This window comes from Solanum stenotomum, chromosome 12, assembly GCF_019186545.1.
Source record: "Solanum stenotomum isolate F172 chromosome 12, ASM1918654v1, whole genome shotgun sequence".
NCBI lineage: Eukaryota > Viridiplantae > Streptophyta > Magnoliopsida > Solanales > Solanaceae > Solanum > Solanum stenotomum.
In genome coordinates this window covers 49,479,684-49,501,877 of record NC_064293.1, presented here as the reverse complement: position 1 = coordinate 49,501,877, position 22,194 = coordinate 49,479,684, and the positions used below count along the sequence as shown (strand labels likewise).

General features: G+C 34.1%; 3 protein-coding genes and 1 non-coding gene across 5 annotated transcripts; 2 read left to right on the top strand and 2 right to left on the bottom strand.

Annotated features, from left to right (window-relative positions):
• Positions 1 to 243: 243 nt before the first annotated feature.
• On the top strand, positions 244 to 315 carry TRNAD-GUC (transfer RNA aspartic acid (anticodon GUC)). Its single transcript has one exon. It is a non-coding gene; the product is annotated as a tRNA-Asp (tRNA).
• A 444-nt stretch (positions 316 to 759) lies between these two features.
• Positions 760 to 5,236, bottom strand: LOC125848408 (serine/threonine-protein kinase STY13-like). 2 transcript variants are annotated; one of them, XM_049528261.1, is made up of 6 exons: positions 4,592 to 5,236; positions 3,946 to 4,078; positions 3,635 to 3,830; positions 2,336 to 2,460; positions 2,076 to 2,234; positions 760 to 1,501 (listed from the first exon to the last, which is right to left on the bottom strand). In XM_049528261.1, the coding sequence occupies exons 1-6, from the start codon at positions 4,723 to 4,725 to the stop codon at positions 1,187 to 1,189; spliced, it is 1,062 nt and encodes a 353-aa protein (XP_049384218.1). In that variant the 5' UTR covers positions 4,726 to 5,236; the 3' UTR covers positions 760 to 1,186. The 2 variants fall into 2 exon arrangements, with proteins under 2 accessions (XP_049384218.1, XP_049384219.1); XM_049528262.1 differs by having other exon boundaries at positions 4,511 to 4,675.
• A 5,800-nt stretch (positions 5,237 to 11,036) lies between these two features.
• LOC125848077 (uncharacterized) lies at positions 11,037 to 18,031 on the top strand. Its single transcript, XM_049527875.1, has 21 exons — positions 11,037 to 11,357; positions 11,442 to 11,503; positions 11,609 to 11,673; positions 11,826 to 11,869; positions 12,186 to 12,232; positions 13,446 to 13,502; positions 13,600 to 13,667; positions 14,429 to 14,480; positions 14,753 to 14,817; positions 14,911 to 14,977; positions 15,091 to 15,136; positions 15,214 to 15,272; positions 15,381 to 15,461; positions 15,548 to 15,659; positions 16,332 to 16,420; positions 16,512 to 16,568; positions 16,863 to 16,986; positions 17,145 to 17,311; positions 17,401 to 17,473; positions 17,559 to 17,688; positions 17,770 to 18,031. The coding sequence occupies exons 1-21, from the start codon at positions 11,087 to 11,089 to the stop codon at positions 17,900 to 17,902; spliced, it is 1,869 nt and encodes a 622-aa protein (XP_049383832.1). The 5' UTR covers positions 11,037 to 11,086; the 3' UTR covers positions 17,903 to 18,031.
• A 618-nt stretch (positions 18,032 to 18,649) lies between these two features.
• LOC125849203 (ribosomal RNA-processing protein 8) lies at positions 18,650 to 21,365 on the bottom strand. Its single transcript, XM_049529244.1, has 9 exons — positions 21,132 to 21,365; positions 20,996 to 21,057; positions 20,839 to 20,890; positions 19,649 to 19,763; positions 19,463 to 19,557; positions 19,231 to 19,337; positions 19,028 to 19,142; positions 18,912 to 18,956; positions 18,650 to 18,825 (listed from the first exon to the last, which is right to left on the bottom strand). Exons 1-9 carry the CDS (start codon positions 21,294 to 21,296, stop codon positions 18,754 to 18,756), a joined length of 828 nt encoding a protein of 275 aa, XP_049385201.1. The 5' UTR covers positions 21,297 to 21,365; the 3' UTR covers positions 18,650 to 18,753.
• Between the last annotated feature and the right edge of the window lie 829 nt (positions 21,366 to 22,194).

Below are 22,194 nucleotides of genomic sequence, written 5' to 3'. Positions count from 1 at the left end.
ATTATTTCTTATTATTAGTATAATCCTTTTCGTACAATCACTATACTTTTATCAAAAACACCACTATCAGAAGTTTGTATTTTTCACTCATAAAGAATGCTTATAGCTTACTAAACCAACAACAACGGGGTAAACTCATGTAGCAAAAGTCAAAATGTAGTTGTCTCGACTTTTGTTTGCTGCCACTATTCATATTGAAGCACTACTTATCCTATAGATTTTTTATGTAACTATATCAACAAAGTCGTTGTAGTATAGTGGTAAGTATTCCCGCCTGTCACGCGGGTGACCCGGGTTCGATCCCCGGCAGCGGCGATTTAATTTTTTATTTGATTTTTTCCTTGTTTGTGCCATAGGGCCGACAGGCGCGTTACTGACTGTTCAAATAATTGACTCCTATATTTTGTTCTTATTTTAGTAATTTCAATGGTGGACCAAACAAACATTAACTTTCACCCTCTCCCCAAAACATCCAACAACTAATTATTTCTTTCTTGCCAACCTCTACTGTCCCTTTCCTTCCAAAAATTCATCCATCAATCTATCCTTCTCCTTTATTTTTATTTTTTTCTGTAAAAAATATCCAAATAAATCGGATTTTCCATCAATTGATCAAATGAGTCATAATTGTATCAACCAAAATCAGTTTAACAAGCCATAACCTAATCTCTCTATAAAGGTACTTTTAGCTACTACCTTAATGTTCTTCAAAATATTAGCGAGTTCAAAATTTGTGATTACACTATTTTTAACCAATAGTTTGATAATGTTAGCAAGCTCTTAACTAACTGCAGAATAGCTACATTAATCAGTTCATATAATGCGCCAAAATGACAAGAGTCAATTGAGGTTTAACAAAAGATTGGAGTACAGGTCTTTGGATGGACCTTATTTTTACAACTATAATATACATCACAGCAACCCAACTCCAGCATCCAGAAACTCTTCACAATTAAGTCAGAACACGTTCCCGCGAGTTAAAATGAGTCTAGATCGTGCATCTTCCTGCAACAACTTCCTTCACCTTTGAATTACCGTGGCTGGTTTTACTATACTTGTGTGGAAGAAAGACCAAAAGCTAAGTTATCTAGTGACATATCTGGGCTAAACATTTTGTGAGCTTACTAAAAGATAGCTGAACTCCGAGTTTCTTCTACGTGATTTTGACAAACTTTTCCCTTGGGGATCAGTAGCATTGGTTAAAACAGAAGAAGAACCCTCTTGGCTGATTCTCCATTGGTGTTTTAGGGGTGTCACCCGAGTCATCACGCTTGGACATTAAGGAGCTGGTACCTGGAGACTCTGGTGGTAACACATGATTCTCTGAAGTGAAAATCCTAGCTGGTATTACTGGTTCCGGAGGGGAAACTGAAGAGAGAAAATGTAGAAGCATCTGTATTATCTGAGTGAAGTTGGGACGAGTGTTTGGATCCTCTTTCCAACACGAAGTTACAATTACTGCCAAATCCTCGGGGAGATCATCTGCGCTTGGTCTCACATTCTGCAAAACACACAAGGTATAAACTTGGTTTAGCAAAACCAAACAGCTATTAATTGTTATACTAAACATCTTGCTGGACATAGTTAAGACCAAACATGGGCCCCAAGTTCCTTTTTTATTTTATTTCTTGGGTGGTGCACGGTTCCGAACTCGGTGGATGATGGACAGTCCCTCTACCATTTTCCACTTAAATATAGGCTTTCGTCCCCACATCATGTGCTACACACGCTCTTACCGCTAGACCAAAGTCTCAAGTTTCTGCATTGTAATTATCCACGTATACGTGTTCTTCAGTCAAAAGTTAGGTGATTTGAGACAAAAACAACTTTTTTTAAGTCTTCAGCTGTGGGACAAACATAGGTAAATTAAAGGGCATTCACCCAAAGTTGTACTAGTGTCCCCCAGTGGTCCAATTTAGTCTTTGATGTGCCCTTTGTAAAGGAGGCAGTGTGATGTGAAACCAACTAAATGCTATCACATCTTAACCTCTCTCATCCTTTTAGTTCAGGAAAATTAAAATGATGATATTGAACTAACTAGATGACAAAAACTAATAGGGAGAGAGGATTTTTACCTTAAACGCAGCTGCATAAGCAGCCTGCAAATTAGACATGCCCTCAAATGGTAATTTGTTATGTACGAGTTCCCACAGAACAATTGCAAAACTATAGGCATCTACTTTGTGATTATAATGCTTCTTCTCGCCATGTCTTAAAGTGACTGTGCTGTAGAGCTGCCACCAAAAGGAGAGTGATAAGTCAGCTCTGTATAGCCATAGGAGAAGAGAAAAAGAACGGAAAATATATTAATAAGCACGGGGATTCAAGAATCAACCTCTGGAGCCATCCAGCGATAGGTTCCAGTTTCAGCAGTCATCATCTCTGTCAATGATTCTTCTCTTGCCAAACCAAAATCCGCAAGTTTGACAGTTTTGTGGTCCGCAGTCAAAAGCAAGTTCTCTGGAAGTAAATGCAAACAGAACCCAAATCAGAAAAATGATACTAAAGGCATTGTAATTTTTAAAGGAATAACAATATCCATAAATGTTGTCAACACCCTCGATTAACAGAGAAGATTTGTAAAGTTTGAAATCATAGCTAAACCTTGACAAGTATAAGTTACACTACTAGGCAAAAGAAGACAACAATTATAATTGCTGACACTAATTGTAATTTTGCATTTCTTGATACCTTTGTATATAGCTCATAACTTCATCCAAGAATTTTTTTAAAAAAAATCTAAAGAAAAAAGTTATGCATCTCAATTTTGTAGTAGAAACTAAAATGATCAAAGAAATTATTTTTCTAACCTTGGAAGAAGAAAACAAAAGAAAGTAAAATTTCAATTTTCTCGCCCACTTTATTAAAAAAGGATGATGAGTAAGCATCTTCTTCTGCAGCACTTTCAGGGGAATTTATTCCAGTTAAAGTTTCTTATGTATTCAGCTGCTTCTACCAACCGTGTACTGGTAATATTGTCAAGAATCTAGTTCCATATGATTTCACCAATGAGAGCATCTTTAGATTACTATCAAGTATTAACTTATTTGTTCAACTAACCCACAGACAAAAATAGGAACAGTGAGTAGCAAAGCCAATGGAGGCTTGAAAAATGACTTTCTTTGTTCTTATAAGCAGAACAGTTAGCAAAAGAAAGTGCACAACACGAAGCAGAGGACACAAGAAAGAATTTTAGTGCTTGTTAGTGATCTGGAACCATATGCCATATGAAATTACTTAACCAGTAATACTTTTACCATATAGGGGCTATTGAAATGTGTGACTATCGCATCCAAAAGCTGAAGTTGTTATAGAAAGAAGTGAGAACACACACTTATTTTTTCAATTGTATTCTAAACACGTCCCTTCACATGTGAGCTTGATTCTTTTTTCATGGGGCAAGCACGTTAAAATTCTTTTAGATAAAAGGTGGTGGTGAGATTCCATCCCAAGACATTTGCCTGTTCTAGTACCATATTGAAGCATGTGACCATCGAAACACATTTACTAGAGATCAAGAACACATAAAGGTTAAAAGATTAGTGGTGATTTCAGACCAGATCGAAATGGATGTTGAAATAGTTTGAAATTGAAAATATATAAAAAAAAACAGTGAGAGAGACATATTAGTTACCAGGTTTTAGGTCACGGTGAATGATACCATGAGAGTGCAAGCACTCCATTGCACGAGCTATATCAAGGGCAAATCTAATAGCAACACCAGTATCCAAGCACCTTGGCCTCATGTTCAGCAAGTATTTCCTCAGTGTCCCACCGAGAAGAAGTTCAGTTACAATGACCATGACAGGCTCCTTGCAAGCTCCTATGAACTGTAGATGAAAAATAAAATGAAAACCAATAACCAATGTGAGCAATTCATTTAGCCGTCTTAACAACTAATCAAACAGATCATATCCAAACACAAGTTTGGGACTTAAAAGCAACCTTCACTAAGTTCTTGTGCTGAACTCTGGATAACATAGCAACCTCCCTTCCAAAACGAGATTCCCTCTTGGCAATCTCTTCGGGCGTCTCCCCTTTATGCACAATCTTTATCGCTACATTCTGGTTTCGGTATCTGAGAAGAACCCAACCAAAAAATATAACTAAAGACGCACAAAACTGCATCAGGACAGAAATTTAGGCGTTATTAATTTAACAAACTAGCACATACTTTTAAATCCCCTCACTTCAGAATTAAGAACAATATCTTTTAGCAACACACTTTGGGATTTTTTCACAAATAGCCAGTCGTATTCACTGTTTATTTTTCGAGCAGTATACATAGATTATACTCTGATTATACACCCCTATACACATACTATAAATCTAACGGAAACTTTAGCAACTATTTATTGTTAATTCTTCAAACATTTTCCTAAGATTAAACCATTGAACTAGCTGAATTAAATCTAACAGTAATGCCATACCAACAGAATCTAGCAGTACTAGTTCAGAAGTTCAAATAAACAAACAGCACTTACAAATCAGTAAAACAACAACAACATACCCAGTGTGATCCCACAAGCGGAGTCCGGCTCTTACAGATCAGTCAAAAACATAATTTTACTAACAGAGAAAGTAAACTTACTTTCCCTCATACACCTTGGCATGAGCACCCTCTCCAATCTTAGGACCAACAAACAGAAGCTTTGGATCAATTAACCATTTCGTCTCCAAATTGAACTCTTCTTCTCCAGAGTAAAACCCATTAGCAGATCCCATTTTCCAGACCCCAAATACTCTCCCCCTATAATAACTTCAAGAATGAACTAGTAGCACATCTATTTAACTACCAAAATCGAAACACTTAACAACAATTCACCTAGCATTTGAAGCAAAACCAGTAGAAAAGCAAAAAGTTCAAGACTTTATAACCAAGAACCAGAAAACTCAGTGACCCACAAAGCAGAAACGAATCTACAACAAACCCCTGTGTTTAAAACAACAGAAAAATGAACCCAACAAACAAGAAACCCCAGAAATTCCTACTGGTTCAGTTGAGATATAATAAAAAATAAACAGTTCAGAAGAAGTAGATCAGCTGGTTTGGTTGGTGGATCAATTGGGGCTATGAGAAGAAGAAGAAAAAAGAGAGATAAATAAGGTGAAGAGTGAGTAGAATAAGGGGAAAGATAATGAAAGATAGAGATGGATGTTAAGCAATTAGGAGACTTTAGTTAGTGCTAATACTTTTTATTTATAAGTTGCTCTGGTTTCTTGATCTGCAAATAAAAAGAGGAAGATGATGTGTATGTGTGTGTGAAAAAAAAAGGGGGGGGGGGGGGGGGNGGGGATTTTATTATCCTTTTGAATTATTTTGAGGAGACAATAGAAATTATTTAACAAGAGTAAATGGAGACAAGGAAGGGTAAAATGGGAAAATAACTAGATGCCATTGAAAAGGATATTATATTTATATTGAGATTTTAATATAAAGAAAAAAATTGTTGGAATTGGCACATGGAAGATGGAAGAAGAAGAAGCAAGTACAATCATCTGATTTTTTAAACTTTTTTTGTTGAGATGGAATATAATTGATGAGAAAAAAAAAAAAAGAGATTTAGGGATCATTTGTTTGGAGTACTTAGGAGAAAAATAATTTGAGCATAAAATTGTGTATAACTAATTTTTGATAAAGTATTTAACTAGAATAAGGTAATGAATTAATATTAAAAAAACACAGTATATCATATTTTACATAGATATAAAAATTGACTAACTATCCTAACTATTCACCCACAATAAATGATTCCCAACTGATTTGAATATTTTAAAATTAAAATAGCATTAGCCAATTCATATTTCATACAATAATAATATGCAATTTTGGATAAAATATGAGTAATAGATACAGTTATTGAGATGGTTGAAATCTTGATATATTTAACGAGTAATTTCCCTGGATAGTCACCCATGTTTGGGAAATTACCTTGAAATATCCCTTATGTTTATTTTAGGACCACAATATCACCCAACTTTACCTCTTTTTCTCAAAATATACTTACACAAAAAAAACATTATCTCTCTCCTAATAGGATGCCATGTCACATTATTCCTTTTTCATTATTAACATTTTTTTTAAAAAAATTTAGACAACCCATAATACCTAGTAAAAAAAAATTACATAGCCCAAAAATTTCTACCCTAGTTCTAGGGAATTAGGCGGCAAATCCAAATATGAGCTCCTCCGATTCTTCAAGAAAATATGTGGCTTCCTCCGATTTTTCAAGCGAGATAATGTTTTTATATGGACACTAATGGGCAATGGCACCTTTTTGTTGAGTCCGGAGCCAAAAGTGTAGCTTTTTTTCTTTAAAAAATAAAAACGGCACATCAAAAAAAAAATTTAACCAAAAGGAGAAAATCGCTCCTGACGGAGCGATTTTGTTCTGACAAAAATTGAAGCCACTCCGCTAAAAGAAATAAAAATCTTTGCCAATTTTCTCAAAAAAATATTTTTTCTTTAAAATCGCTGCTATAACAGCGTTTTTATATTAAAAAAAATAAAAGCAAAGTCGCTGCTATTGCAGCGATTTTGTTTAAGAAATTAAAAAAAAAAAAGTTCTGAAGTTAAATCTTTGTTTAAGAAATTATTTTTTTTAAAAAAAAATTCTACCCTTGCATAGAATTTAATAAAAATTAAAAAAATAAATAAAACTGAAGCCAGCGATTTTCATAAAAAGCTTTTTTAAAAAGAATCTTTACCCTTTCAGCGATTTAAATGAAAATTTAAAAAAAAAAAAACTAAAAATCGCTGCTTCGGCATCGATTTTTTCTTTAAAAAACTTATTTTTTTTTAAATGGCTGCCGCCGGAAATTTATGTAATTTAAAACTTGTTCTTTATGTTTTTTTTTTTTAATTCCTTAACAAAAAATCGCTGCTATAGCAGCGATTTCACTTTTTTAAAATAAATAAATAAAAACCCTGCTATAGCAGCGATTTTAAAGAAATAATAATTTTTTTTTTGAGAAAATCGCTGCCAAATGTAGCGATTTTTATTTCTTTTAACGGAACGGCGTCAATTTTTGTTAAAAGAAAATCGATCCATCAGGAGGGATTTTGCCCTTTTGATTAATTTTTTTTTTGATTAGCCCTTTTTGTTTTTTGAAGGAAAAATATGACCCTTTTAGCTTCGGACTCCCGTTTTGTTGATATTTTAATTCATTAGAGTAATAAGGTAACCATATTGTCAAACTACAAAGGATATAATGTTTTTAAAGAATTTTAAAAAATCTTAATAATGAAAAAGGAATTAAAAAAATGTTAATAATAAAAAAGGAATAATGTGACATGGCATCCTATTAGGAGAGAGATAATATTTTTTTTGTGTCAAGTATATTTTGAGGATTAGAGGTAAAGTTGGGTGATATTGTGGTCCTAAAACAAACATAAGTGATATTCCTAGGTAATTTCCCAAACATGGGTGACTATCCAAGGAAATTACTCTATATTTAACTAAAGATTTTAGAGTTGAATCATAAAAATTATTATGAGTGACACCCCCTCCCCTCCTAAATAGACACTATAATGCAAAAATTCAAAATTTATTTAAGTTTCAATTTTAATATCGAATAAAACGGGAAACAAAAAAAATACTTTCTCTGTTTAAAAAAAAAATTACCTACTTTTTTAAAAAAAATTCGTTTCAAAAAAAAATCTTTCCTTTTTTTTTTATAACATTTAGATTTCGGTTTTCCACATGTTATATTTAAAACTATAAAATTAAAATGCATTTTATACATTTGAAATAACTTTAATTTAGGAACATAAAATTAAAAAATCATTCTAATTTTCTTAAATTTCATATTAAGTCAAATTAATTTATTTTTTTCTAAACGGAAGGAGTAATAGTTATCCTTTGCCAGCCCCAATGGACAGTACCAAACAAATGATGAAAATGGGGTACCTTAGTACGTCCTCTATAATGTCCTCATATGTAGTACATACACTATCTTTCATTTTACATCTTCATTATATTTCCAAGTAAGAAAATCATCATCATTATTATATTGGAGAAACTAACATTTGGGGTCAATGGAGGAAAATATTTTTTAATTCTTTTCATCTTAACAGTTGAATAATTGATTTTTCATTTAATCGATTTCATAAAAAGAAATATATATGTTCATATTGCTTCAAATTATTTTAATGGGATAATAACCAAATAATTTAATGGATGTGTACAAAAGGCTGCTTTCAATTTTATGGCGTTACATTGTCTCAATTTTTTGTTAATCCTATTTTCTTGTTCTTTTGGGCGACGAAATCAACTTGTATTTAGAAGTCAAAAGTTTTGGATTTTTCTGCTTGCATTAAAATTTTAAGTAACTTTTCTTCTTAAAAAATAAAATAATATGCAGGTCATATCTCCAATAATTTAATTGCCTTCAAATTCTCATGCTAAGATATTATTTAGAGTAAGCACAAGAAGAAAGAGGTTGACTTTTGATAGGGGTCAGAAAGAGAACCATTTTGACAATATATAACACGAAATGATATATTATTTGTTTGTAGAAAAAACTTACCATTGTTAAAGATAAAAAAAAGAGTAAATTATTCAGGCTGACATACATATATCTACTAACCTTCTAAGAAATTCAAGTTATAAAGATATGGAGAACTTATATTATTTTGTTCTTTCATAAATTCTGAATTTGAACTTAATACAATCTAAAAAGAAGCATGCCCTAAAAAATAAATTTTAAGGCTACATTAACACATTGCAATATTGGTATTATATGACTCAAATCTCGTACAATAATAACAAATCATCAGTTTCCCCATTTGTCAACTTTGACGACTTCACATTGAATAACTTATAACAAACAACCACGCTCTTCATCTTCCATTCTCAACAACTCCACATTGGACAACTTATAATAAATCATAACATTTTGCATTTGTCATTCGATTCTCAACGACTCTAACTTGTACAACATTTACTCTATCACAAGTACTAGGTAGTCCTTTCCCAATCCCTAGCTAGGTAGCCATCTCTCGGTGTCACCATCCACGACACAAAAGCACACTTAAAAGCTAGTTTTTGAGGTGGAGAGAACGCAAGACCATATATATAAACTTCATATCAATGCATTGAAAATAACCATTTTTTTTTTGTGTATTTAACAAATAGAATGTTTTTTGGCACTTTAAGAAAGTAGTTGAATGAAAAAAGATTTCGACGACTTTGAAAACCAACGTGATTTGCTCAAATAATGTATGTATCGTTTTTACACCATTTTTGATACATTAGAAAAAAGATGTCGGTGTGGAAATTGCAATGAAAGAAAGAGTCAAAAAGATTGAAAATGTCATAAAATCATTTATAGTAAATGACAGATTATTCTTTTGTTCGTCTAACTAATTGGGTTTTGGCTTTGACTTTTGGGTAACTTCTTTGGTTTTTCTGTTTGGCCCTACCCCCACACACCAAACAAAAAAAAATGCTAATTTTTTGTGGAATTCTAACCTTAAATAATGACCACTTGTAAAATTTCAAATTTTGTTGTGCATATTTAAAAGGAATAATGGTTTGAAAAATATCTCTATTTTGATCAAATTTGCTGTTGCGATACTAAACTTTCATGAGGACCTATTACCTCCCTAAACTATTTAATACCGTATTTTAAACATATATATGCCCACATGGACATAAAACATAATGTAAAATTATAAATAGTAATGTGTCCACGTGGGCACATATACACCTTTAAAATACACTATTAAATAGTTCAGGGGGTAAAAAATACGGTATTAAATAGTCTAGGGAGGTAATAGGTCCTCATGAAAGTTTAGTATCGCAACAGCAAATCCGACCAAAGTTTGGATATTTTTCAAACCCTTATCCCTATTTAAAATCGTACAACAGAATAAAATTGTCACTTACTACCATTTACAAATTGTTCCTAGTCTCTTACATATAAAAATGATATTTTAAAAGATAAAATCAAATCTCCCGACTCTAATATATCTTTTTTAAAATAACGAGTCTTACTTTCAAGAATTTGGATTAAACCAAAATCACGTCCTCTTTTTCATTGCTCAAGTCTCAACAATTACTTTGTCTTTTATCAAATGTATATCATGTTATTAGTCGTAAGTCATAAGTTATAAATAATTCTTATTATTATCAAATTATTTTATTTTCATATTCTTGGTGTCATTGTCCATTATATATGTACACATCTTTTGTCTCATCTGCCTATATTTATGTTTGATTTGTTAATACTCCATCCGTGCTAATAAATTAAGCTATACCACGTAAAGAAGTGATTAAAATAAGTTGGTAAGATCTAGTAATACTTAATTAATACTATAACCAATCAACTTAATTATTATAAGTTTTTATAATATACAACAATTGCTTAATGATGTTTCCTAATTATTCCACTGCCTTTTGTCGGAGATGTACGTTTTGAAGTCATGGGCCCCTGGCCTAACTTAGAATTAATTCTAATTTGTGAGTGTAAACCTGACATATTTCCACCAAGACCAAGTGTAAATACATATATTTTGTCTATAGTTATCTATAAGTGGTAAATATGTAATTATGAATTAAGTTAATTTTTCATCATGTGAAAGAAAAGGACAACATATGATCTTATATTTAATATATACGTCTAGTGTTCATTATAAGAAAAATTTAGTGACCTGGCAAAGTAAAAATTCACAACTATCGTATTTGGACATCACTATTTGATTTGTATCAATTTTTGTGAAAGTTCTGCATGACTATTCATTTCGAAATAACTTAAAATATATGGTATCTAAAGTTACACATAGCTAAATTTTAAATATTTTTATTTGAAGTTACAGTAAAATTGATCGGCGTCTTTAATCAAGCAAAAATTGTTGAACTTCAACTATAGATACTTGAATTTCAATCGTATGAAATTTCAGTGTATTTGAAATTATTTTGAAAATGCTAGACTTCTATTTTTCTACACAATGGGCTTCTGGGCTTCAAATCAGCCCAATATCGATTGCATTGGCCCAAGACCTTTTCCTGCAAAATTCGGCCCTTCTATTTTGGCGCCAAGGCAGCTCCAGCGGATATTGGCTCCGTCGATTTTGCCGCCGGAAATGTATTCAACCCCCCGCCAAACTACCCTAGTTGACTATAATCAACGTCATTCGCCGTCGACGACCTCCAAATCTTCCTTGCAACTAATTCACTCGCGTAGAATTGTATCTATTTCTCTTTTCGCTAAAAATCATCACCTTCACAATAGATGCCGGCGAATCCGTACCATATCCGGCAGACATTTATCTTCTCATTCATCGGAATCTTCAAGCGACTATGAAAATCCGTTTAGTTGTGATTCAACTCACAATGACTTTGTACTGCCGCCAGGTCCGTCATTTACAAACCTATATCCATCTTTATACATGTGTATCAGTGTATGTTAATCCTTTATTCTTAGTTTGTTTCATGTAGGTAAGCTGCTGTCCAGAAATGTAACATGGATTGGTGTTGCCACTATTACTAGCAAAGTTCTGGTGATTATTTCCTAGTATTTTTTCAAATGTACTTATTGTTAAACCTTTAAATTCTTCTCTCAAAAGTTTTGTTGTTTTCGGTTTTTTAAATTTTTGGTTATTTAGGGGTTATTGAGGGAAATTGTTATAGCTTCAGCTTTTGGCATTGGTCCTGTAGTAACTGCCTTCAGGTATGCCGTTTACCTGACTTGAAATTTTTTCACCTTCCCCTGTTCATTCATTTCCCCATTCTCTTCTAAGAGAACAAGAGAGTGTTCTATGTTCCCTAAAAAGTTTCTCTCCTCACAATTTTAGTCTGATTGGAGTGGTGCTGTAATTACAGGTATGCTTCGGTGCTGCCTGGTTTTGCTGCATCAGTTCTTGGTGGTGAGTAGAGAATAAAATAAAGTAGATGGTTTATCTATCCATAAGAGTATTGAGATACAAAACATAATAGCATTGTCTTTAGAGTTGGGTTCACTTTGTTTGTGTATGCATAATTATATTTTATTCTCTTTAGTCAAAACTTGGGTACAAGTAACAGCCATCTTTTTCTATAAGCAGTGTGTTGTTACCAGCTGCAGACAATATATTTCTAAGGAAAAAGGACAACTCATATATAAAAAGTTTGTTAGCTCACAAAATGTTTTATGTGTAGGAGATGATACGAACATTTTGATCACTGTCTCCTTACTTTATGCAGGTGTTAATGGCCCTATTCACATCACAATGACAACTACCTTAAGGCTAGTTGCTATCTCTGTATCTGCTACTTTCTTGATTGCTAAAGCTGAATTCAGAGTGTTCTGCACTCTAACTGCTACAGAATTATGTTTACCAGGAGCCAAAGGCACCATATTCCTGTTGTCTCCATATTCATCTAAAACAGCAGGAAGGTTGCGATACTTGAATTTTATGTGTCGCTACATGTGATAACCCAGGATTCCTTGTGCTGCAGCACCCACATAACATGACAAATTATGTAACAAAGAGTAAATCCTCTGGTCATTTACCTTCTTTCAACATTGAAGCTCTTCTGGATTAGACCTCGGAGACCAACAGGGTTAGTTAGATAAAGAGCTGTATATTGAAGTTTAAGTCCTCTACATACATAAAACTTTAGTTTCTTTGTCGACGGGCATGTTTAATGCTTACCTAACTTGCTAATGAATGATTCTGCGGGTAGATGCATATCTTCAGATGTAAGTGCAAGTGTTGTAGACAATGATATCTTGTCTTCTCTCATGATAACTAAATCTACCTGATATTAAGTATGAGTAGTGACACGTTCTGGACAAGGGGGAGCTCTATGGTGACTTTCACATTGTCCCTTTTTTATCCTTTCTTTTAGTTGACCTTTATCCTTCATTGCTACCTACAGTTCTATAAAATTTTGAACCAACTTCAAAGACTTTTGAGCTACTTTCTCAGTAGTTAAGCTTTTCCATTTTACCCTGTGACTTTGTATGTGGGGATTTCAGAATCAGTTAAGGGAAAAAATTTAGACGAAAGGTATAAGATTAGTAAGCAAATGCTTGTGCTGTTCGGAGCATGATAAATAAAGTATTGATCGCCTCTTTATCAAGAGCGAGCTTGCTATGGAGGTTTGGAACCATTTTGATTGTCTTTTCAATAGAAGATCCTTCCAAATGGATTCCATTCAGTCCCGGCGGTTTAACAGATCTCGCAGGAAATCCCAAGATGGCTAGGTCACGTCTATGCTTGCTATTTTTCAGTTTGGGAACTCTGGAGGGAAGGCAATAGCAGTAAATTAGAAAGCCCAATATCTCAACCGGCTGCTATTATTCAAAAAATTACAGACTGTCTTGAGAACACATTTCTTACTTCTGACTTACTTATAGAAAAAAACATTTCTTTACTTCTGTTTTTGATTGACACTGGTAAGAATATTAAAAAGACATTTCTTACTTCTCACTTATCACAACTGATGATCTTCAGTAAGCTTCCAGAGGATCGTCAGAAGAAGCTGTTTAAGCATGCAAATACCATCATGATCCTGGTGTGTGTATTCTCACTCTATTCTTAGTACCTTCTTGACTCATCTTTCATAGCTAAAAGATGTGTTAGCATTTAGCAACAAAGTGAATTTCATGCAGGTAGGAGGTCTGTTGGCTGCCCTAGTGCTCATATATTCTGAGTCTATTATTCATATATATGCACCAGGGTAAGACGGTCTAAATCCGATTTATTTATGTGCTATATAACTCGCAAAATAATACTCCCTCCGTCCCTATTTACTTGTCCATATTTCCTTTTTTGGTTGTCCCTATTTAGTTGTCCATTTTGACAAATCAAGAAAGGACAACAAATTTTTTCCTATTATACCCTTATTTACACTTCTTGAAAATTGTAAAAGTGTATGTTGTTTCCCTCCAATTTATTTCACTTGAATTCAAATAAGTGGTTGTAATTTTGAAGTGAAAAGTTGTCATAAGGGTAAAATTGTAACTTCACTGTGCTAATCATTGTTGCCTTAATCTGTGTGCCATTTCTAAAGTGGACAACTAAAAAGGGACGGAGGGAGTAGGATTTAATGACCTGGTCTCCTAAACTGTATTTTTGCAATTTTGCTTCATTGATATTTTGAGATCTTAAATGGAATTTTTATCTCAAAATAGTGTGAAACAACTCACAATGAAGGATGAACTGCCTCTCACAGGCTTTTGATTTCTACTAAGTCTTGACCTCTCTAGTCTCATTTTCTATACTCAAAGATCTCTAGTGCCTTATTCCAACATTTGATTCTTAATTTCCCTGCTCATGCCAAGTTGCAGGATCTTTTTTTTGCCTTTGCTTCTCACTGAAGGTTGTTGCCCCAGTATTTTTTTAATTAACCTAGACCAGAAAATTCTTTTACTGACATTATTAGAATTTATATGCTTGTGATTTTCTCTTGCTGATTGCACTTCATTGATTCATTTTCAGTCTGTGGACCTCAGCTGAAAGCCAGACAACAAGTCGAATAGCTATCCAACAGGTAATGAGTTTATTATTATGCAAAATTCAGCTTGAGTTTCGTCCTACCATTACTTATCTGGCCATGATTGTTTAGTCAATTATTTGTCTATTATCGCAGTTTTCTGTGACCTAAAATTAAATAAGTCCCTTTTGTATGCGTACTTCCTTTACTTTGTATCAACATGCTAATTGGAGCTTGTATTACTATTAGTCTTTGTTTCTGCAGTGGGTGCTTTCTCCTTTCAGATTGGAGATCTTTACTGTCTTAACTAAATTTCACATATTTTTCAGTTGAAATTAATGACTCCTTGCATAGTTTTAGCTGGCCCTGTTGGGCTTGGATTTGGTTATATGAGGTAAGATAATATTTAATGTTTTTCTATTTGCTTTTCCTATTATTAGTTGTTCTTTGAGCACCTAAGAAAATATTTATATTTTTTTCACTCCAGTGCAAAAGGAGAAAATGTCTTTCCAGCAATTAGCCCCACCTTGTCTAGCTTGCTCCTGATTGCCAGTGTAAACTTCTAACTTGTCGTAGCCCCAGTATTATATCATTGAAATTAGTTCTTCTATATCTCGTAGTAGATTCTTCTAGACTCTGACATATAAATAGTTTTAATTTGTCATAGTGCCTCATTTACTCCTATAGCGGACAGCTGGATGCCTTTTGTTCTGGTAAAGTACTCTCACAGTTACTTACGTGATGTTAAGTGAGAATGATTATGATTTAAGTTTTAGATTTTTTTGAATAGGCGGTATTCTTTTATCTTGCGGTGCTTCACTTGGAGTAGTCATTCAATGGATTTTACAGGTCGCCATTGCTCACCTCCGACTCTTTGATACCCAGTTTTATTGTTTAGGGTTAAAAGACAACCTTTCCATGTTTTTCATATACTTGACATTTTATGCTCGAGTTTAGGTTCTATTGCTAAGAGGAACATGGCATGAAGTTATTTCAGAATCATGGACTGACGAATTGAAGAGTGGGGATATTTATGACGTACACCTCTTTGACCTTCCACTTCGTTTTACATTCATTTCAATCAGTTCATTGCATTGATCACTGTTCCTTTTCTTCTTTCTTAGCTTTTCTCGATTCTGGTACCAGCAATATTCAATTCAGGCTTGGCACAAATAGCATCATTTACTGACCTCTGTTTCGCATCTCATTTTTCTGGTGCAGCTGCAGGTCTTTCATGTAAGTGAAAGTGATTTTTTATGGCAATGTCCATGCACAACTTTTTGACCTTTGTAATGAGAAGAAGGCCCAATAATTCCTCCTTGTTGAGGATATATACAACAACAACTATGCCTAAGTCCTAAATAAGTTGGGGTCGGCTATATGAATCCTCATTTTGTCATTAAAACACATCATATCATCGTCATAATAAATAAAATAAAAATGAAAGAATAACCACTTTCTAATCTGAACTATTGAGACCAAAAACAAAATTGCAAGTTTTTTCTGAGTATGACATGTTTGAACAGTATAAATATTTGATAACACAGATGATCAATGTAACTTGTATGTTTGTGAAAGGATTGTACTGTAATTAATTGTCAAGTGGTGATGGTATTGTGTAATTAATTGTCAAGTAGTATTATTAGCTTCTCTTTTGTCTGAAAGAATAACTTCCAAAATAGTGGAACAACCTTTTGAATCTTTTATCGATCTATGTGGAAGAATATCAGACGTTAGTGAGTGACAGTGAGACAAGTTTTTTAATGTTCCATGCAGGGCACTGGTTTTTCCATCCTTTTTACTGCATTGGAGCACTGTTATACCCTTTCCCTTTTCCCATTTTCCCGTTGGTTCTTCTTTGTGGATGCCCTAATTCTCATTTCATTATTGATATTGTCAAATTTTCAGATGCTTTTCTTTTGGTCATGGCACCTTTGGGTTTACTCTCAAGCATTGTTATACTGCCTCTTTTGCCCACATTTTCAGGACTGATAAAGGTGCTCATATTTTGACTTTGTGACGATCAGTAACGCTATGTTGTTACTCTTACATTTGTATTTGTCTACTAACTCCAGATTGTTGTGGCAGACAGAGTCATGGCCAACCCTAGTAGAGAAGATAAACAGAGGTGTCCTGCTTTGCATGGTTAGGGCTTTTATCTTAGAAAACATGTTCATCTTGAATGTTAAGGGATGGATCAAATTCATGGTAATTTCTAGTAATGGTGCCACGTGGATCAACCTATCAATCAAGTACTATTCAATTCTAAACTAGTTGGAGTCAACTGTTTGAATTTTCTATATCCATTCCACTCTATTTGGACCATTTCAATAATGTAGTGTAGATTTACAAACTAAATAGTTAGATTTTTCACCAACAAGTGAGTTAACAAGTGTACTTGGTTTCTGATTGTCTGACCGTTTTCCTGTTTTGATGCAGGTGGTTCTCTTGCAGATTATTTCTGTCATGAGTAGCTTAGCTGATCCTATCATCCGTGTCTTGTTTGAGCGATATGCATTTGATTCTTCGGCAAGTGCTTTAGTTTCTTCTCTTTACCTTTTCTGTAAGTATTGATAACTTGTCAAATTAGGATGTCTGAATTATAATTTTACACTTCTTGAGTATTCTGGATGAGGGGCTTATAAATAAGAGCACATTTGTACTCGTGAGGGCTGAATCTATAGTTTCTTGACATATATATAAATTTATTTTTTGGTATAGATTCTCTTGGGTCACCATTCTTGATTGTCAGAGAATTGGTAGTTGCAGTGTTTTATGCCTTTGGAGATGGGCTGAGGCCTTTCCTGGTTAGTATTGGAGCCATTGCGCTAAATGCTATCTTGGACTGGTTCTTTGTTCACAGATTACACATTGGAGTGCAAGGATTGGTTAGTTACTTTACCTATTTTCTTGCAGTAAATGTAGTAGATAATACTCATGCTTAAACAAAATCTCATAGCTAATTGTACTTATGAAGGCACTTTCAACATCACTCACAGCTGCCTTGTCTCTCATTACTCTGATCCATCTTCTTCGAAGGAAGGTTGGAGGTAAAACGTAGAAGCATGACTGTCAGTCCAGCAAAGCAGTTTATCTTTTTACTCTGTTAAATGTAATTCTGGTTGTACTTTGCAGGGCTTTTCCTCCTTCATGAATTGATAAGTCCTGGTTTGTTTCTATGCTTCTGTTGTGTCATCTCAAGCTTTGTTTCGTCCTTCAGTTATGAAAATATCTCCAAAATTTTCCTCTCCGAGTTTATCACAAGGTTTGCCCTTTTTGCTTGGACCTGTGATATATGCCATGTGTATAATCATAATTTTGGTTATTCGTTCATATTGTAATCCAGGTTATCTAGGATCCAAGAACTCTACTGCATAGTATCAGCTGCTGCTCTTGGAATTATTGGCTTCTTTGCTCCTCTTGTGTTAGTATTATATTTTTCTAGATATAAGTTGGAGCATAATAATAACTTGAAATGAAAAGAAATGTTAATGCACAGTTCCTTAGTATTTGGTCCTAAACTACTTGTTCTATTCATTTAAGATTGAAGAATTCAAACAATTCAGAATTTTGATGCTCGTTGGAACATCATACCATTTTAATTGGCGTAATTTTCTGAGACAACCTCCCAATACGTTACAATTTTACTGATAGTGTCAAACATTTGAAGATTAACATATTCTGGAAATGCTCGTTGCTGTTGCCTGATTTTGCGGCATTAGCTGATGAGTCCACCACAGTTCCTTGTTTGCTTCTTGTCTTGCCTCTACTGAAAATGGATACATCTACAACTAGAATTAGACGTTTTGTTAGAATTAATTTGTAGAGACTCTTGATTCCTGTTGTTATATACTTTTGCATACATTTATCCCACACTTGCCTGATCAGATGCATTTGGGATGGTAATGGCTTGAATCTCAACAAATAAGTACATTAAGGCTGGGATTTCTCATTCTATCTATCTTGTGTAAGATCCATTAAAAATAATAATAAAGTATCATATTAATTTAGTACTATAATCTTCAAACAAATAAAATAACTACAATTTCAAAACCCAATATACTACAATAATGCCAACACTAATCTTACTTCTCAAAGATGAGATTCAAAGAATAGACTACTCCTAGAATCTTTTCGAAGCGCCCGGTTCTTTGAAACATGATATCGTCCATTCCTCACTTCAGAAAGAAGCAAAATTGAGCAGAACAACACTCTCTTTTGGGAGCGGAGCACGGGTTGAAATAATGAGTGAGATCTAGCAACAAGTTTAAACCAAACTCCATAATGAACAGGGACTATAGTAAAATCTTAGACCATATTATGGCCAAGCTTAGCGCCGTTTATAAATACAAGCCTTGAGCTCAGGCCAATTAATCTCTTTGTCTACTGAATTCTGTTTTTCCTGTTGAGAGAGAGAGACACAGACAATCAGCACATATTTCCAAGTCACAGAAGAATCATAAAACTAAATTATGCATCAAATCAAACCTTTTTCTTTAAGTAGAACAGCACAAACATTTTGTTAGAGAAATCCTGCAGAAACATAGACAAGCTTTAGAAGTTGTAGATTTCATCAACTCATAACGAAAAGAATTGGAATAGACCTTTGACTCAATGGTAAACCCAAGCTCACAAATAGCTTTCAAAAAATTGTTTGGGTCTGCTCCTCCTGTAGTTGGATCAAGCCTGCTTTTAACTTCTGCTATCAAAAGCCACCCCCTGGAAACAACCATCCAACTCAGTTCATAAACTAAACTATCTGATGAAGATATGTATCTTACAACTTAAGCAAGTACTGCATGCCAACCTGGGTTTAAGAACTCTGAGTGCTTCCTGAAGAAAGCTTGGATAATCGGTTCCCATCAATGAAAGGCAAAAGATGGCCACATCAACTGATGAGGCCTCTAGAGGGGTCTGCCAAAAGAGCAGCATTAATTTAGAACAATGTTCCTAATCATTATGTATTCAATATACTAAACTTAAAAGGCAATTCAAACAGCAAGAAACTCTATTAGCAAGACTCCAAGCGAAGCTCATACATTTGACATGTCACAAGCAATGACTGAAGGATCATGTGCAACAAGATCCAAAGACCACACTTTGTTCTTCACACTTCTTGCCAGCCGTGCATCTCCTGAAATAGGTTGGACAATCAATGAGTCACACCACTGCAAAAGTGGCCAACACATGAAATTTGTTGCTTCCTGATAATTTGAGACCCATACCACAGCCAAAGTCAGCAACAATTAATGAAGGGCTTTGATCTTTTAGCCATTTTGTGATTATATTAACAGGTTTTTCTGGCCAATGTAACATTTGCTCCTGATACCCTGCATGATACTGACGAGCTAAGTATGGTTAAGAACACGAAGATACTACAGGGTGAGGGATACTTAACAAGAACTCAAGAAATACTCCAGGATATTTCATAAATTGCAAAGCAACCTGAAGTTGAATCAGACTCAGAAGTTGCAATTCATACAATTCTAGAAGGGGATATTATAAACCAGTCATCACACAGGGGTAGTTGTTGAAGACAGTAAAAATCTTATTAGGAGTGATTAGTCTGTTGTTACGAACATGTGGTCAGGGAGAAAAATGAAGTAATTGCTCTTAGAAGCCATCGCTGATAGCAAACTTAGTCTTTCAAACAGTTCCTATGAGGGATTATGTACAACTTGGTCTTCTGAACAGCCCCTCTCAAAATATTAACACCTTCGTTTCTATACAACTTTCATAAGTTCATTAAATATGCCAAACTATGATACTTTCTCTAAACTATTACTATCATAATATGTAAGTCAAATTAACATCTAATGTTCAGTCAAATACCAATAATAAAGTCACTGTAAGAGGCTAAGATTCCTTATTGAACAAAGTAATATTGGATAGAGGGGGTGCAATGATCCTTTGTTTTAACTTCTCATCCTCTTTTTGTTCTCACCGATCAAATGCAAAACCCTTACTACTCATCCAAAGCCACCTCCTTCCATTTTTTGATGAAATGTTATATACATTACTGATCTTATCTAACTTAGTGGTAAGGTATATGTATGCAATTGGGCCAGCTCTATCAAGTACTTCATAAGGCCCAACGTTTCGAGAACTAAGTTTCCCTTTTTGACCAAATCTCATAATTTTCTTTCCCGGAGAAACCTTTAAAAATACCAAATCACTCACTTGATATTCAATTTCAAGTCTCTTAATATCAGCATAGGGCAGTTTATCTATCTGAAGACCTTGATAATTTTTACTTTGTTTTCAGCTTGTTACACAATTTCAGGACCTAAAAGTTTGTTTTTTCCCACTAAATCTCTTGCAATCAAGTTCAGTCTAAAGCAATCTCAAATCTAAGAAACTTGAGTTATCACGTTCAAGTAGAAGTAAAAAAAATATTGGAGAACATGATTCTTACCACATTAAAAAGTTCCGGATTTTCCTTGAAATAATTGAGCGCCTCATCTCCACTGGATTTTAAAAAAATAACAAAAAACAAAGCAATCACGACACACAATTCGGAACATATTATTCAGCAAAAAAATTGCAGCAACTTGGGAAGAAGGTAGACGTACGAGCAAGTGTAGAGTTTTTCATTAAGCATACGGAAGTGTCCTCCTGATAATCTCGCCTTCATCTGCGTTAACTCCACAAGTATCAAAATCTATTTGTACAAATACGAACATATATAAGGAGAAATATAATTAGAACCTTATCGAGAAAAGACAAAGGTTTCTTAGTTTTTGAGATCGCCACATTCGAAACCATAGACTGATTCACGCCGGAGACCTTAGAAGGATCGTCTCCGGCCTGAGTAGTAGACTTCTTATGAACCTTTCCTCTCTTCCGTTTACGACTCCGCTTTGCTTCTTTCATCTCCTCTGAAGTTTCTCTCTTCTGCTTCTACTGCTGTTGCTGTTGAGTTTAGGGATAGTTACTAACGGGCTTTAAGTTTATTTTGGGCCGGTGAATCTATGGCCCAACGCCTACACAGTATCTCATTTAAGTATTTTGGGCCGGTGAATCTATGGCCCAACGCTTACACAGTATCTCTTTTAAGTTTATTTTGGGCCGGTGAATATATGGCCCAACGCCTACACAGTATCTCTTTAGAATTTAGTCAATTCATCAGACTAGTTCCATTTTACACCCAAATTTTCAGCTTGCTTGGTGTTTCTTCATTCGAAAATTCATCCATGATTAATTTTCCATATAAGTTTGTATATAATTTAACTTTACTAATCACCCATGTGAAAAACTTTACAAATTTATGGGTGTGTTTGGTACGAAGGAAAACATTTTCCGGAACATGTTTTCCAATTTTCTCATGTTTGGTTGGGTTAAATGCTTTGGAAAATGTTTTCCAAATCAACTTATTTTCCTCAAATTTAAGGAAAATGACTTCCCTTCAAAACTTAAGGAAAATATTTTCCAAAACTCTCTTCCAACTTCAAATTGCAATAATTTTTTTATTGAAAAAATCAATTTATTTTGTCCCTACCCTCCAACAAACCCCTCAATAAATAAATAAATTTAAAGCTTGTTTTTAAATTCAATTATTTTACCCACCCTCACCCCTATCCCTACCCCCACCACCTCCCAAAAAAATATTAAAAAATATTTTTAAAAGATATTTCTAATTTCAATTTTTTATTTTTTACCCCATCCACTACCCTCGCCCTCCCCCCCCACCCCCCATCAATTTTTTATTGTTTTTAAAAAATATTTTCAACTTCAATTTTTTATTTTTTCATCCCGATCCTTGATCACCCAC

What these genes read in the sequence shown, in the direction of transcription:
- LOC125848408 (XM_049528261.1), bottom strand. Translation starts at nt 4,725, where the DNA reads ATGGGATCTGCTAATGGGTTTTACTCTGGAGAAGAAGAGTTCAATTTG. An exon ending in AGCACAAGAACTTAGTGAAG is followed by an intron (nt 3,831 to 3,945) that starts GTTGCTTTTAAG and finishes TTTCATCTACAG; the next exon opens with TTCATAGGAGCTTGCAAGGA. An exon ending in TCACCGTGACCTAAAACCTG is followed by an intron (nt 2,461 to 3,634) that starts GTAACTAATATG and finishes ATTTACTTCCAG; the next exon opens with AGAACTTGCTTTTGACTGCG.
- LOC125848077 (XM_049527875.1), top strand. Translation starts at nt 11,087, where the DNA reads ATGTATTCAACCCCCCGCCAAACTACCCTAGTTGACTATAATCAACGT. An exon ending in GCTTGCTCCTGATTGCCAGT is followed by an intron (nt 14,978 to 15,090) that starts GTAAACTTCTAA and finishes AATTTGTCATAG; the next exon opens with TGCCTCATTTACTCCTATAG. An exon ending in ACATTGGAGTGCAAGGATTG is followed by an intron (nt 17,312 to 17,400) that starts GTTAGTTACTTT and finishes GTACTTATGAAG; the next exon opens with GCACTTTCAACATCACTCAC.
- LOC125849203 (XM_049529244.1), bottom strand. Translation starts at nt 21,296, where the DNA reads ATGAAAGAAGCAAAGCGGAGTCGTAAACGGAAGAGAGGAAAGGTTCAT. An exon ending in ATCCGGAACTTTTTAATGTG is followed by an intron (nt 19,764 to 20,838) that starts GTAAGAATCATG and finishes TTAGCTCGTCAG; the next exon opens with TATCATGCAGGGTATCAGGA. An exon ending in TGTTGCTGACTTTGGCTGTG is followed by an intron (nt 19,558 to 19,648) that starts GTATGGGTCTCA and finishes AACCTATTTCAG; the next exon opens with GAGATGCACGGCTGGCAAGA.